We start from the raw sequence: 15,694 nt of genomic DNA, 5'->3' as shown, positions 1-15,694 counted from the left end.
TGTCAGTAATACAGATGTTTTACACATCTTTCATGAAAATACCATCAGATTTTCTCTTGTTACAACCACAAACTTGTGGTTTTAATGATGCAAAATGTGAAAAAGTTCAAAGTCACTGGTCGATTTGATATCAAAAGAGAGTAAAATTAAAAGAAATGATCTTATTTAATATTATTAAGACTGTAATGGCAACACACATGTTTAAATATAAAACTGTTACACCAAAAATGAAGTATGATTCTATTGTGAGTCACAGTTAAAGTGAAATTCAACATATTTTAATAGAAAGTTTTGGATGTGTTTGATACAAAAATATTTCTCTTATATATTTTACATTTTAGATTTATACCAAAGGAGCTGCCTTAATGGAAAACCGTCTTAATTTTATGTCTAAATTTGTAAATTTAATACTTATTCCCATAGTTAGTACCAGCGTGCCAGGCTTGCCTTAAAAAATGTCATGTGGTACGACCGTGATTTATCTTAAAATAAAGTATTTTCCATCATTTATTAAACATTTTTTATAACTTTAATTTTACTGAAGGTGTTTAAAAACAAAGTTTTTAATTTTCTTTGTATTTTTCTGACAATTATGACAGTTTTTCCCCATAAATGAACCAGTTCCATTTATAATTGTCTTATATTTTTATTCACCATTTCATCAAACTGTGTTAAATATAAATAAACTCCAGTCACTTGAGGAAACTGTATTAGTGATTAATATTTCTGCTCCAGAAATTAGATATTCCATTTTTAGTTCAATACATTTACTTTTTAATTGGTCACCAAATGAATTATAGAATAGATGTCGGCCAGTAAACGGGTCAAAATCCTTTAAAAAATAAAAATAGTATTACATCCAGTAACAGTACATTACAAAAAACACAAATTAAACACACCAATTTAATTCACATCAAAATTAATGCAGTAATCAACTTTGTAACAAACATTTCAAACAGATCTTCATAAAATCAGAAAGTTCAGTTTTCATTCTGCTCTGATCTTCCAGTTCCTGGGATTTTTCCTCCAAAGAGAAAAATGTTCTGCAGGTTCTGAGTTTCAGGTAGAAGTTCTGAATGAAACAGAAAATATGATGATTTTCCCACTTTAGGCTTCAAAGCATTGACCTCTGACCTTCATGGGATGGGAATGTTTTACTTTAAATCAGGACTTTCTGAAAGGCAGAGTTGATGAAAAAATCTTTTTAATGCAAATATTTAAATTTGAACAGGAAAACAGCAGAATGAGCAGCAAATGAACCAAATGCAGAAGAAAAATGTTTTTATTTAAAACACATGAAGAAAAACTGCAGCAAATTTACAAAAGGAAGATTTAATATTCAAATCTGACATGTTGAGAAAAATAGGAGCCGATAGAAACAGAAAATGATCAGTGATTGAGAAAAACTGATCAACATTTCAATGAAATCTGATGAATGAAAGGAAAAAATAAGAGAAACAACATCTTGATATTCAGTGTGAAGCATTGACTGGAAACAGACAGGAAAACATGAGGATCCTGGAATAATCCTGGAATAGTCCTGGAATAATCCCAGCTTCCATATTTAAAGGACTGGAAGAAGAAAAAGTTTCCAAGGACTCAATCAGAATTGTTTCACCAAGAAATAGATTGTAGAGACTGAACTATCTGTTCAACAGTGAGAGAGTTTCTCTGACAGGAGGAAAATCTTTAGACTCTTTAGACTCAACTGAGCACAGAAACACTGAGGAACCAGAACTGGACCAGAACCTAAATCCAGGAATCAGAGGTTCAGTGAATGTGGTGTTGAAGGTGTGGAGGAGGATCAGTGAGTCAGAGGAAACTCTGTAGAAGGACAGAATGCCAGCAGGACAGTCCACATACACTGCTACTCTGTTAGAAACAGAGGAGGAAGAGAGACGAGTTTCTATGTCATTGTGCCAGACAGAGTAACCAACATCAGAGCAGCTCAGACTCCAGGAATGATCATTCCCTCCAAACCAACAGTCTACACTTTTTCCTTTCCTCCTGATTCTTCTGTAACTCACTGATATATAAACTTTTCCACTCCACTCGACCTCCCAGTAACAGCGACCAGTCAGACCAGTTCTATACAGCAGCTGATTCCAGTAATCAAATCTGTCTGGATGATCAGGATATGACTGAAGCTCCTCCACATGTGTCACCTTCCTGTTGTCTTCAGACAGTTGGATCTCTCTGTTCACTGTGTTTGTGTCGATGGTGAGTTGACAGGAATCTGATGGAGAGAACAAACACAATCCAGCTGCAGTTATTGATCATTTATTGACACTTTGATGATGACTCCTGAATGAGTGATGTGACAGTTTGAAGATGGTTGAAGGTGAGCTGCTTTGTTGTCATGAATCAGATGAAAAACACACTTACACTTCCTCAGACCTGGTGTCAAGAATTGGACTCCAGCAGGCTCCACCCTGAAAGGAGGAGGGGGGTCAGACCATCAGTCTCTTTCAGCAGCAAACATGGACATTACATGTCTCTCAGACACACATGTCCTCCACTGAGACAGGAACAGTCCAACATTTGGATTGCAAACTGCAGTGGATGTAGGAAGGACAGTTGGTGCTGCTGCAGCACAACTCATTTCTCCAAACACAGGAAAAGCTCCAACAGAGAGGAGAAAGGAAATCCCTCAGTAACAACCTGAAGAAACTCACTGAAGCCCAAAAGGACATCAGGAAACTAAGGAAACATTTCTGGAAGCTCAACCTGATTTAATAATCAGCATTAAAATACAATCAATCTAAACTCTGACACAACACCTGGATACCTGTTCCATCCACACTCCCACACACAGATGAAGGAATGAAACACTAAACAGCCCTGCTGCTGAAAACCTGCTGTGGCCTCACTGTAATATCCAGAAATACAAACATTAAAAAGGAGAAGCTGCATCATATTCAACAAAGAGTTCAACAAGAATCAAAGATTTGATCTCTGAGCTCAGACTCACAAACCAGGGAGAGGCTTCCATCATCACACACCTCTGACAAACACCTCCAACCTTTCAGCACTTCCTCTACCAACCAACACCACCAGGTGGCGCTGCTGCACACATTTACAATGAGACCAAGAAGAAGAAGCAGCATCCTGAATCCAGCAGCTGCAGTAATGGCTTGTGAAAGTGTCCAAGGAGCATCTGGAACCAGAACCAGCAGATCCAACAGTCCAGAGAGTCTTTGTTTGCATCTTTCCTCTCAGATTTCCAAGCTGCTCTGAGAGGGAAATGACATCATCATTCTACTGATGATGTCACGCTCTGATGTCACTGATCAGGAGCTGCTGGACTTGTACATTTCCAGCATGGAGGACAGAGAAGATCTCAGCTCTGATGAGGAGCTGGCCTGCCTTCAAACTGATTCAGGGTCAAAGAAATATTTCCAGATGAAGTCAGACTAAAATGTTGGATTGTCCTGCTGTTGCAATCAGAGGCCAAGAAGAAGCTTCAAGTTCTTCTCCTGTTCAGCTCTACGTTCCTGTCAGAGACTTCAGCTCCTCATGAGGAGAACAACTAAAGCCTGGAACAGACTGACACTAACATCCTGACATCTCATCCCTGAACAAAGCTTTGCAGCATCAAGGTGACTCTTAGCGCCATATATGGACAGATTTCCTCTAAAGGGGGCGGAGCCTGGATTGGAGGAACCAGCAGCAGCTTCCAGGAACAAACCTTGGGAACCTCTGGAGGAGAACATGGAGATGAGATTCCTGCTTTAATCAGTGGATTCATTGATAGAAAACATGACGACTGAAATATCTGAGAGCTGCAGCTCCATTTTCTACAGATCTGCTGGAACATCAGATAGAAATGAAGAATTTCATCATTTCACATCAAATCTGTTCATCTTCCACAGAAACAACTGAATTATTGACCTGAACTGGTTCTAAAGGTCTGGATGGTAAAAACATCCATTGTTTTTCTGTCTCATTAGTTTCCAGAAAGAGTTGAAATGTTTCAGAAGCTTTTATCCAGCAGCTCAGTAAAGATCTCTCCTCTTTCCAACCTGATTTAGTCCATGAAGCAGAACATCTCTGCTGCTGCAGCAACAGGAGGAAACTTCTCCAGCTCTCAACTTCTACACTCTGACTGCTTGGAAACAGATCAGGGAGGAACAGCCTTTTCTCCAGGCTGCCTCCTCCTGACTCTAGCGCCACCTACTGGCTGTTCACCAGAGGTGGAGAAAGAACTCAAACAATGTACTGAAGTAAAAGTACAAATAAACAGACAAAAATGTTCTCTAGTAAAAGAACCACATTAACATTTTTACTTGAGTAAAAGTAAGAAAGCATGAAAAATATGTTTAATATCTGCTGAAGTTGTTTAAAACCTGACAAACGAGCCTCATGGGAACCAATATTCTAATTTATTGAATATGAATGTAAATGTAAATATGAGATGGAGATTATTCACATTAATTCAGTAACCAGGATGTGGAGGAGTTTAACGTTACTGGGACATTCATGGCAGGAGACGCTGCGCTCCATGCGCCCCGACCGCAGTAATCAATGTTACTGCCAGTTCAGCTGCTTACAACTATTTAATTGTTTTATTTATTGCAGTTGATTTAAACTAGAAGCTTGGTAAGATTACATAAAACTTCTCTAACCTAAATCAGTTTAACACCCAAAACTCAGACAGCGTTTAGCAGCTTAACTTTCCTCGATATGATTTTCAGATTTGATGGTGAATTTTTGAAAGCTAGCAGTTCATGATATCAGGGAGGCAAAGGCGGCACCAGAATCATTGATTACTTTCAAACTAACCAACAAATCAAAAAGAGCAAAGCGACTTGGATGTAACTTGTAACGCAACGCTTTATAGAAATGTAGTGAAGTAGAAAGTACAGATACTGTAAAATGTAGTGGAGTAAAAGTTCCCAGCATTAAATCTACTTACGTACAGAAACATAAAAAATGTCCTTAAGTTCAGTAACAAAGTTCTTGTCCCAACAACCAGGATCAGGTGAAGGACCTCTGCAGTCCCATGATGCTTCCTCTCCCTCTTCTAAACCATCTGATGGGCTGATATCATCCCTCTACTTTATCAATAAAATGTTTTTCTTTCTCTTATTACGATTCCATTATTTATCCTAAATGTGACGTCACAGCTGTGGATCTGGAATCTGATTGGTCGGATGGATATTTCCCTGGTTTTCCAACATGAAGGGTCTCTGCCTTTTTCCAAGACGTTGGGAATTTTTCCCAAACTTTATTGAACAATCCCAAAAGCTTTCCCAACTACTGAAAACCTAAACACATTAGTCTTTTCTTGGATCTGTCTAAAATGTCTTATTATTGTTTTTTCATTTCTACCACAGTCAACAGAGCACAATTCTACTTTTTCACCATCATTCACTGCAATTCTTCATTTCCTCTGGAAAACAAGGGATTTCCATTCTCTCCTGATTCCTTTCATTCTTTGGATCATTTTCCAGATGTCGCCCCCTGGTGGAGATCAAACTACTAAATGGATGAAACTGTTAAAATTCTCACTTTATTTCTTTGCCTTATGAATTGTTTCAAACTAAATGTTTCCCAGCAGACTGACTAAAGACATTTCTCCCTCTTCCTCCTCTATCAGACCTTCTCTGCTCCTGCAGCAGGTTCCTCCATACCTGAGAGCTTCCAGTCTCCAGTGTGGATCCTTCAGTCCAGCCGACAGCAGCTTCACTCCTGAGTCTCCTGGATGATTGTAGCTCAGGTCCAACTCTTTCAGATGGGAGGGGTTGGAGGTCAGAGCTGAGGCCAGAGAAGCACAGCCTTCCTCTGAGACCAAACAGCCTGATAAGCTGCAGACACACAATTCATCACATGATGAGAATATGAGAACATTGAGGTAGAACCCAAGGTTAATGATGGATGGATGGATGGAATAAATCAGCTATGTTACTTATTTAATAATAAATAGGAAAGTCAAGCAACTGCTGGGATCTGTAATAATGTTTCTTTATGCTGCTAAGATGCAGCAATTTGTCAAGTGCCCAGAGTTACCTGAGAGTTTCCAGGTTGCAGTTTGGACTCTTCAGTCCAGCAGAGAGAAGCTTCACTCCTGAATCCTGCAGGTTGTTGTTACTCAGGTCCAGTTTTCTGAGACTGGAGGGCTGGGAGCTGAGAACTGAGGACAGAGCTTCACAGCTTCTCTCTGAGAGGTTACAGCCACTCAGTCTGAGGAGACAGAGAGAAAAATCTGTTATTAAACAATTTTTAAAAATTAAATTTTTAGACAAGGAAGGAACTATCTTATTTTACACATGCTCATGTGTGAACTGATTCATTTTATAGTTGGGCCTCCAACTTTAAAGGACAGAACTACAGGTAAAAAGGAGTTTAGAAAGATAATTACACAAACAAAATTTATCCAATTTCAATTTTAACATAAAGATGAATTTTGCTGCTTTAATATTCAACATTCTGTGCAGCTGCTGAAGAAAGTCTGTCTCTCTTTTGCGTGTCCACCCACAGTGGCACACTTTGAAGAGACAATGAACCAATATATAAACTGAAACATGAATGAATATTATGATATAATATGATATAAATCATCATTAGTGGATTTCTATATATCAAAAAAGTAATAATTTGGGTCCTTACAGAGCTTTGTTGGAGGCTTTAACCACTGGCAGCAGCCTCAGAAGAGCCTCATCTGAAGCAGAGTATTTCTTCAGGTCAAACACATCCAGATCTTTTCCTGATGACATTAAGATGAAACCCAGAGCTGACCACTGAGCAGGAGACAGTTTATCTGTGGAGAGACTTCCTGAACTCAGAGACTGTTGGATCTCCTTCACTAGAGAACGATCATTCAGTTCATTCAGACAGTGGAACAGATTGATGCTTTTCTCTGCAGACACATTCTCATTAATCTTCTCCTTGATGTACTGAACTGTTTCCTGATTGGTCTGTGAGCTACTTCCTGTCTCTGTCAGCAGACCTTTTAGGAGTCTCTCATTGGTCTGCAGTGAAAGTCCCAGGAGGAAGCGGAGAAACAAGTCCAGGTGTCCATTTGGACTTTGTAAGGCCTGGTCAACAGCTCTCTGATGGAGAGATTTTAGGTCAGATTGATCAAGTAATGAAGATTTCTTAGATCTTTGTGTTTCTTTCATCACATCAGAACCAGAGTTGATAAAGGTCAGATGAATATGAAGAGCAGCCAGAAACTCCTGAACACTCAGATGGACGAAGCAGAACACCTTGTCCTGGTACAGCCCTCTCTCCTCTTTAAAGATCTGTGTGAACACTCCTGAGTACATTGAGGCTGCTCTGATATTGATGCCACACTCTGTCAGGTCTGATTCATAGAAGATCAGGTTTCCTTTCTGCAGCTGATCAAAAGCCAGTTTTCCCAGAGACTTGATCATCTTCCTGCTCTCTGGACTCCAGTGTGGATCTGTTTCAGCTCCTCCATCATACTTGACCTTCTTCACTTTGGTCTGAACCACCAGGAAGTGGATGTACATCTCCGTCAGGGTTCTGGGCAGCTCTCCTCCCTCTCTGGTCTCCAACACATCCTCCAGAACTGTAGCAGTGATCCAGCAGAAGACTGGGATGTGGCACATGATGTGGAGGCTTCGTGATGTCTTCATGTGGGAGATGATCCTGCTGGCCTGCTCCTCATCTCTGAATCTCTTCCTGAAGTACTCCTCCTTCTGTGGGTCATTGAACCCTCTGACCTCTGTCACCATGCCAACACACTGAGGAGGGATCTGATTGGCTGCTGCAGGTCGTGTGGTTATCCAGAGGAGAGCAGAGGGAAGCAGTTTCCCCCTGATAAGGTTTGTCAGCAGAACGTCCACTGTGGTGGACTCTGTAGCATCAGTCAGGATCTCCTTGTTATGGAAGTCCAGAGGAAGTCGACTCTCATCCAGGCCATCAAAGATGAACAGAACCTGGAAGTGTTTAAAGCTGCAGATTTTTTTGGTTTCACTAAAGAAATGATGAACAAGTTCCACCAAGCTGAACTTTTTCTCTTTCAGCACATTCAGCTCTCTGAAAGTGAATGGAAATATGAACTGGATGTTCTGGTGGGATTTGTCTTCAGCCCAGTCCAGAGTGAACTTCTGTGTTAGGACTGTTTTCCCAATGCCAGCCACTCCCTTTGTCATCACTGTTCTGATTGGTTGATCTCTTCCAGGTGGGACTTTAAAGATGTCTTCTTGTCTGATTGTTGTTTCTGGTCTGTGTGGTTTCCTGGATGCTGTTTCAATCTGTCTGACCTCATGTTCATCATTGACCTCTCCAGTCCTTCCCTCTGTGATGTAGAGCTCTGTGTAGATCTGGTTCAGAATGGTTGGACTTCCTGCTTTAGCAATCCCCTCAAACACAGACTGGAACTTCTTCTTCAGACCAGATTTAAGTTGACGTTGACAAACTGCAGCAAAATGTCCTAAATTAACACAATAACCAAAATCAGATATGAAATAAAATCATCTTTTGAATTTGATTACATCACTGCAGCAAATGTACAATTTATCTATCATTTCAAATCTCTGAAGAAATGTTCTTACTGCTCTGCAGATGGTCAGCCAGCTCCTCCTGCTTCATCCTCCTCAGGAAGTTCAGTGTGATCTTCATCACTGCCTCTCTGCTGCTCCTCCTCTGTTCTTCATCATCAGCTTCAAACATCTCATCATCGCTCTGACCCTCTGAATGTTCTGGGTCATCTGGACTCAGAACTTTCTGGATCTTCTTCAGTTCTTTCTTCACAAAAGTGACAATATTGTCCTCCAGCGTCTGGAACAGAATAATAGATGAAGGAAACATCATAAGCCAAACACCAGATGGATGTTGGACAGACTGACAGTCCTCTGATCTACAAAGTGCAGCATGAAGGTGACTTTGAACAGAACTCATAGAAACGTAGTTCTTGTACATGTACAGACCATAAATATGGAGTCCAGCTGTGTTTGATGCTGCTGGGCAGACGGACCACTGGGAACCTCTGAGCTCTGCTGGTCCACTCTGTGGAGGAACCAGGAACAATTAGGAAGTAAGGAAATATTTATCCAGCTGTATTCACAGATGAAATCACCAAGATTTCACATCAAATGTCCTTTATATAGAAAAACAGAGCATCACATGAACACAATTTAAAGTCAGAAAGAATAAGATGATCTACAAACTAGAAGAACCTCTGATGATCCACATCAGCTCAGTTTGGTTGAGTTCCTGCAAATCTCACCAACCACATCATTAAGTTTTCCTTCCCTGCTGAACTGCTCTCACAATGCACACAGGAACCAAGTCCTGATGGACCAGATGGCTTTACCAGGTATTTCACAGTGGATTGTGGAAATGTGTCCACCTTTAATCTGACATGGATTTAGGAAGCAGCAGATTATCATCATCAACACCCAAACATGGAGATATGAAGGTGTTGTCAATGGAGTTTATGTCTGGTGAAGAAGGGGACCACTTCATTATTCTTTCATCTTTAAGGCCTTTACTGGCTAGACACATAGTGGAGTACTTTAAGGTATGCAATGGAGCATTGTCCTGCATAAAAATCATGGTCTTCTTGAAAGATGCAAACTTGTTCCTGCACCACTGCATGAAGACACTGTCTTCTAAAAACTGGCAGTAGGTTTGGGAGTTGATTTTGAGTCCATCTTCAGACCAAAATTGTCCAACTAGCTCATGTTTAATAATACCAGCCCATACTAGTACCCTACCTCCACCTTGCTGGTGTCTTGATCAGCTCTATTTCAGAACAGCTGATTCAGCTGATGCATGCTTTCTTCTGCAGCCATCAAATACCAAAGAAGGCTGTTAATCACCCACAGATACAATCCAGGTGTGTGGCAGAATGGAAAACGGCCAAAAATGCAAGGCAGGGGGGCCTTTAGACCGGAATTGAGGAACACTGATATAGGGTGTCCTTAGGCCCCACCCTTCCTCATTAAACAAATACACATTTGCTGATATTCAATAAGCATTCTATGTTTACTGCTAGGAGTTGAATAATGTGGATAAAAATGATATGGTCAAAACTAAAACTTGCCTAATAATTGTGCACACAGTGTAGATGTATGTGACAGAATGGACAATAAAAATAATTACACCCCCTCCCCTTTTCTTACTTTATTTAAAGACTGTAGACTATACTCTTAAGCTGCACTTCTCCTACTTGAACTGAGATGCATTAAACTACAGTTACAGCAGTTTGCCACCAGTTGGCACATAGAGCACGGTTAGCACTCCTGACTCAGCGAGCCAATGGCAATTTAGCGCAGTAACAGCTGGTCAGCGGAGGTGGTCCCTGTTGCTCTTGTTTGGTAAAAGGTAAATATCAATTAGCACTGCTATTTATATAAATTGTCTCTTACAGGGGAAGTGAGCTAGAGTAAAGAAATGCGATTTTTGTGTGAAAGTTTTTAATGAGTATTTGTTTGAGCTATATTGTAAATATTTATTTATGAAGCGAGCCAAAGGCAATTTAGCACAGTAACGGCTGGTCAGCGGAGGTGGTCACTGTCACTCTTGTTTGTTAACAGCGTTCATGAAATAAAATAACCTGCAAAAACCACACTAATTAATCACTAAGTGTGCAACAAAAATTGAAACATTCAGACCAGAGAGTTTCTAAACTTGTTGTCATTAGTTTGTTCAGTTCTGCAATGTTGTCTGAAGCTCAAATGAGATGTTTTGAATCCAATTATATATTTTAGAAGAAAATGCTGCACCTTTAAACTCATGTAATGAAACATCCCCAAGTCACTAGTTAAGTACGTGTGATTGTTCAAACTACAGCTGAGGATAACTGAAACTCTTCATCACTAGAACTGAGGAAGACTTTCAGATAAGACGACAGAACAAGTTAGGAACAAAGAAAGAATGTCCAACTGGTTCCATGTGAAATAAGATTAAATCACTATGAGAAGGATCACACAGTCCAGTTATGCCAGTAACATGGAACAGAGAACCAATCAGATAGAGCTACATGTGATGCCCACGGGTGTGTGTTCACAGTAGAAAAAAAGAGCATGCATTTCTTTGACGATGGGTGTAGTAATGGTGTTTCACCAGTAGGTGGCGCATGGAGGCTCTGAGCTGCCTGTTGCTCAGCTGTTTCTCATAAACTGAGAGAAGTTGGAGTAACACAGACTGCGTCTCCCGTGTGCTCATTTCCATTTTCATTTTTCAGCTCATCTGCTGCTGACGGGTCCGGAACCCTGGTACCCGTTACATACAGTCCAGACTAATTATTTCGCCTTAAGAAGAGGAAAGTGTTTAATGATGGTATCAAGGAGGCCCAACTCGACCTGATCATATCTGTTAAACATGATGCATGATTAAAACTTTGTATTAAAAGTGTCATGATTTACCGAATTACACTTTATGACAACATCCATAAATATTCATGAAGACTTACTCATGTTCATGACAGATGTTATGTCATGTTTATGATGGTCTTATTCACAACCCGTCAAATAAAGTGTTATGGATTTCTTTGACTGTTGTCATACACACACACATACACACCCCTACATACATAGCCCTGTCACAATGAACAACATATCAATCATATGATAAATTAAAATTTTGTAAAATTTTTTTTAATTTTTTGCCTTCATCATTTCTTCCTGCATTTTTCTCTTTCTACTGATGACTCTGGATGAAAAAAGGCTCAACTCCGGTGCTCTCCACTGACTCCTCCCTTCCTCATGTCCTTAGTGTAAGGGAGGAGTGAACTACTGCATCAGGTAGTCGGATATGTCCATCTACTCTAAATCTAATAATTATCGAAGGGCAGTACAGTATTCAGACTAAGTAATCTGTGCTATTTTGGTTGAATGTAGTTTTTATTCCCACTTTGGTTTGATGTTGTGTTTAATTTTTATTCAAGAGCATTTTTTGTTAACGCAGACTGAGAGTCCATTTTATTTTGGTTGTTTTGTTTATTGTGTTTACCAGTTCCAGTGTTAAGTGTTGTTTTGAAAATAAGGTAATGAGGTAATAATAATAATTTATTTTTGGCAGGATGTGCTTGCCTCATTATGTCAATTAATCGCTCAGCAAAGTTTGTTGTTGTGACAGGCCTATACATACATACATGTGCGCACAGCTACACACGCAAACACACAAGGGTGTAACTTTATGTTGCAAGTTGGTGGGAACGAGGTGAAGTGGGTGGCTCTAATGCACCCACAGTTACTGGAAGATCTTTTCCATTTTTGTGCCAAGAATAAAGCCAGAACTTATATCTGAATGCCATACAGTATTATTCAACAAATTAGGACAAACTTCCTGATGTGGCTTGTCAGATTAATAATACCTTTGGAAAACAAACTTTTAGCAGGTATTAAACTTATAATTTCACCTGGTGATGGAATTACTAACAAAGGAACTTTTCAGTCGTAAATAATAATAAATAATAGTCGTGATCTGTGGGATGAGTCTGTATGTTTGCTCAATACTTGCCTACAATCAGGGTCGGCCCAAGGCATAAGCAAACTAAGCAGCTGCTTACGGCCCCAAGGCCACTAAGGGGCCCCCTGTATATATATTATAATATGTATAATATATATATATATATATATATATATATATATATATTATTGTAAAAACAAATCATATATTATAATATATATATATATATATATATATATATATATATATATATATATATATATATTATTGTAAAAACAAATCACTTCGTAGTGAAATTGTGAGTTTTGATGTCATAATGACAGAAATTATTACTAAATAATAATTAAAACTAAAATTATTACTAAACATACAGTATATATATAAGCTCCACTGAGGGGGCCCCTTAGAAAATATATACATATACTGTATATATACACTGCCTGGCCAAAAAAAAAGTCGCCACCTGGATTTAACTAAGCAAATAGGTACAAGCCTCCTATTGGATAAGTACTGCATAGGCGATTATCTTTCAGCTGGCAACAAGTTATTTAACCCCAGCTGATGCAATGAGTAACTCCTCATTTCTTAAACAACCATGGCAAAAGACACATCCTGTGGTCGTGGAAAAGACATTAGTCTGTTTAAGAAGGGTCAAATCATTGGCATGCATCAAGCAGAGAAAACATCTAAGGAGATTGCAGAAACTACTAGAACTGGGTTAAGAACTGTCCAACGCATCATTAAAAACTGGAAGGATGGTGGGGAACCATTGTCTTCCAGGAAGAAATGTGGTCAGAAAAAAATCCTGAATGATCGTGATCGGCGATTACTTAAACGTTTGGTCAAATCAAATCGAAGAAAAACAACAGCAGAACTCAGGAGTATGTTTAATTGTGAACGCAAAAGCATTTCCACACGCACACTGCGAAGGGAACTCAAGGCGTTGGGATTGAACAGCTGTGTAGCCGTAAGAAAACCTCTAATCAGTAAGGCTAACCAGAAAAAAAGGCTTCAGTTTGCTAGGGAGCATAAAGATTGGACTCTGGAGGAATGGAAGAGGGTCATGTGGTCTGATGAGTCCAGATTTACCCTGTTCCAGAGTGATGGGTGCATCAGGGTAAGAAGAGAGGCAGGTGAAGTGATGCACCCATCATGCCTAGTGCCTACTGTACAAGCCTGTGGGGGCAGTGCTATGATCTGGGGTTGCTGCAGTTGGTCAGGTCTAGGTTCAGCAACATTGTGTGCCCAAAGAATGAGGTCAGCTGACGACCTGAATATACTGAATGACCAGGTTATTCCATCAATGGATTTTGTCTTCCCAAATGGAACGGGCATATTCCAAGATGACAATGCCAGGATTCATCGGGCTCACATTGTGAAAGAGTGGTTCAGGGAGCAGGAGACATCTTTTTCACACATGGATTGGCCACCACAGAGTCCAGACCTTAACCCCATTGAGAATCTTTGGGATGTGCTGGAGAAGGCTTTGCGCAGTGGTCAGACTCTCCCATCATCAATACAAGATCTTGGTGAAAGATTAATGCAACACTGGATGGGAATAAATCTTGTGACACTGCAGAAGCTTATTGAAACAATGCCACAGCGAATGCGGGCTGTAATCAAAGCTAAAGGCGGTCCATCAAAATATTAGAGAGTGTGACCATTTTTTGGTGGCGACTTTTGTTTTGGCCAGGCAGTGTATATATATATATTGATAATGTATGTCGAAATTATTATTTTATTGATAAAAAGAAAAACTAAATTGCTCTTGGGGGCCCCTGGTGGCCGCGGTAGGTACCGCACCCCTCGCCGGTAACATGAGCTGCTGTGCAGAGCGAATCCAAACGTCCAAAGCTCCGGTCAGAAGGTAAGTTAGCAAAACAATGTCTCAAAAAAGGATTTATTTAAAAAAGCCAAGATAAAGGTTTGTTTTAATTTGCCTTGGTAATGTAATGAAATGTAAAAGATTTATAAAGCTGCTAATAGAAAATTAGTTTGAATGGTCCAGTTCAACAGCCTGACATTTATTCTAGGCTCTTTGTGTTTGTGTGAAACTTGAGTTTAAACTTTAAATGAGTTGATTCTCATGGTTGGCTCTGTTTATTTCTGAGGTATTTTTGGTTTCAAAACATCGTGTTTGATAAAGTTTAATAACAATAATTAAAACTTCTCAATGTTTGACATTGTCTAGCAAAATGTTTTTACGTCAGGCTACATACTGTAGCTGCTACATGGATGAGCTTCTCTATGCTGTAGTTTGGGATTTGTTGTTTGCTGCTGAGCATTTTGTGGCTAAAATAAATATTATTTTTCCATCAACCAGGGGAACCATATAGGGGAGGAAAGTTAGGACAATTACAAGGGCCCCTGACCGACAGGGGGGCCCCCAACAATAATTATTATTTGTTTTGTTAATAGAAATAAAAAATAGAAGGCCCCGTCAACTACAATATTAATCATATTGTGTTTTCTAAAATTGTTTTTAGCAGTAAAATTAACTGTTACCACTCCCAGACCTAAAAACACACATCCACATTTACCCTGAACCTCCTGGATCTGCATGAAATGGTTCATTCCTGCTTATTGCTCTTGATGTTCAGCAGCAGACAGTGGAAGACAAGATCGACTGTGGCGGTTACTATACTGCCAATAAAAATTATAAAATAAGATTTTCAAAAAAACAGAGAGAGAGAGAAAGAAAAATGTAAGAGTGTCAATTTGTAACCCAGTTCTCAGAGAGGTGGGTAAACTGTGTGAGATGATCAACCATTTAGCATAGTTAGCTCAGGTAAAGGTAAAGGTAATTTTATTTATGCAGCACATTGTCAGCAACAAGGAAATACAAAGTGCTTTACAGGAATTAAAAGGAAATACAAACAAAATAACAAACCAAAATAAAGAGCAAAAGCAGAAAAAGCTAAAAATGTTGATAAAAAGTAAATAAACTAGATGCTCCTATTCAGGGTTGCTAGATAATTATAAGTAAGTTTCCTCTGGTCTAATTTCTTTTCTGGTTTGGAAGAATAAGAGTCTAAAAATAATTGCTATGGTAGTTTTTCTGGGTTCCAAGTTCTAACCTCGTTTCTGGGTAGCTAAATGCTAAATAATCTGTAAGTAAGTAACTTCTGGACTTCTGGGATGCTAGATCAGTGTAATATTCTCTGGACTTTCTAAATGTGCTCTAAATTAGTAAAAGTAATGAGAACTCCACAGATCCTAAGTAATAATAAAAACTAAATGTTCCTGTTCTGGAAGAATTTGTTCTGGATTCTAAATTTGTTGTAAATTGAGTTTTAGCTACAAACCATTT

General features: G+C 39.3%; 2 protein-coding genes and 2 long non-coding RNA genes across 6 annotated transcripts in view; 2 read left to right on the top strand and 2 right to left on the bottom strand.

Moving 5' to 3' along the window:
• Positions 1-15,694, top strand: part of LOC114149750 (protein NLRC5-like) — a 1,536,511-nt gene that overhangs the window by 287,363 nt on the left and 1,233,454 nt on the right. The window lies entirely within an intron of this gene.
• Positions 1-15,694, bottom strand: part of LOC114149825 (uncharacterized) — a 461,125-nt gene that overhangs the window by 226,973 nt on the left and 218,458 nt on the right. The gene's annotated exons all lie outside the window — the stretch shown is intronic.
• LOC114149758 (NLR family CARD domain-containing protein 3-like) overlaps positions 1,265-15,694 on the bottom strand; it is a 39,227-nt gene continuing 24,797 nt past the window's right edge. For 2 of the 3 annotated variants that reach the window (XM_028025829.1, XM_028025830.1), the window contains exons 4-10: positions 8,898-8,976; positions 8,523-8,748; positions 6,610-8,401; positions 6,010-6,183; positions 5,634-5,807; positions 2,386-2,432; positions 1,265-2,236 (exon numbers count right to left, since the gene is read on the bottom strand). In XM_028025829.1, coding sequence (XP_027881630.1) covers positions 1,644-2,236; positions 2,386-2,432; positions 5,634-5,807; positions 6,010-6,183; positions 6,610-8,401; positions 8,523-8,748; positions 8,898-8,976 — 3,085 coding nt within the window. In that variant the 3' untranslated portion in view covers positions 1,265-1,643. The remainder of the gene's footprint in view (positions 2,237-2,385; positions 2,433-5,633; positions 5,808-6,009; positions 6,184-6,609; positions 8,402-8,522; positions 8,749-8,897; positions 8,977-15,694) is intronic. The other variant, XM_028025828.1, reaches the window with a different exon arrangement.
• Positions 8,636-10,865, top strand: LOC114149834 (uncharacterized). Its single transcript, XR_003596599.1, has 3 exons — positions 8,636-8,746; positions 8,896-10,266; positions 10,479-10,865. It is a non-coding gene; the product is annotated as an uncharacterized LOC114149834 (long non-coding RNA).

Source organism: Xiphophorus couchianus, chromosome 8 (assembly GCF_001444195.1).
Source record: "Xiphophorus couchianus chromosome 8, X_couchianus-1.0, whole genome shotgun sequence".
NCBI lineage: Eukaryota > Metazoa > Chordata > Actinopteri > Cyprinodontiformes > Poeciliidae > Xiphophorus > Xiphophorus couchianus.
Note: the sequence above shows the minus strand (reverse complement) of the source record. Positions and strands in the feature narration are given on the sequence as shown.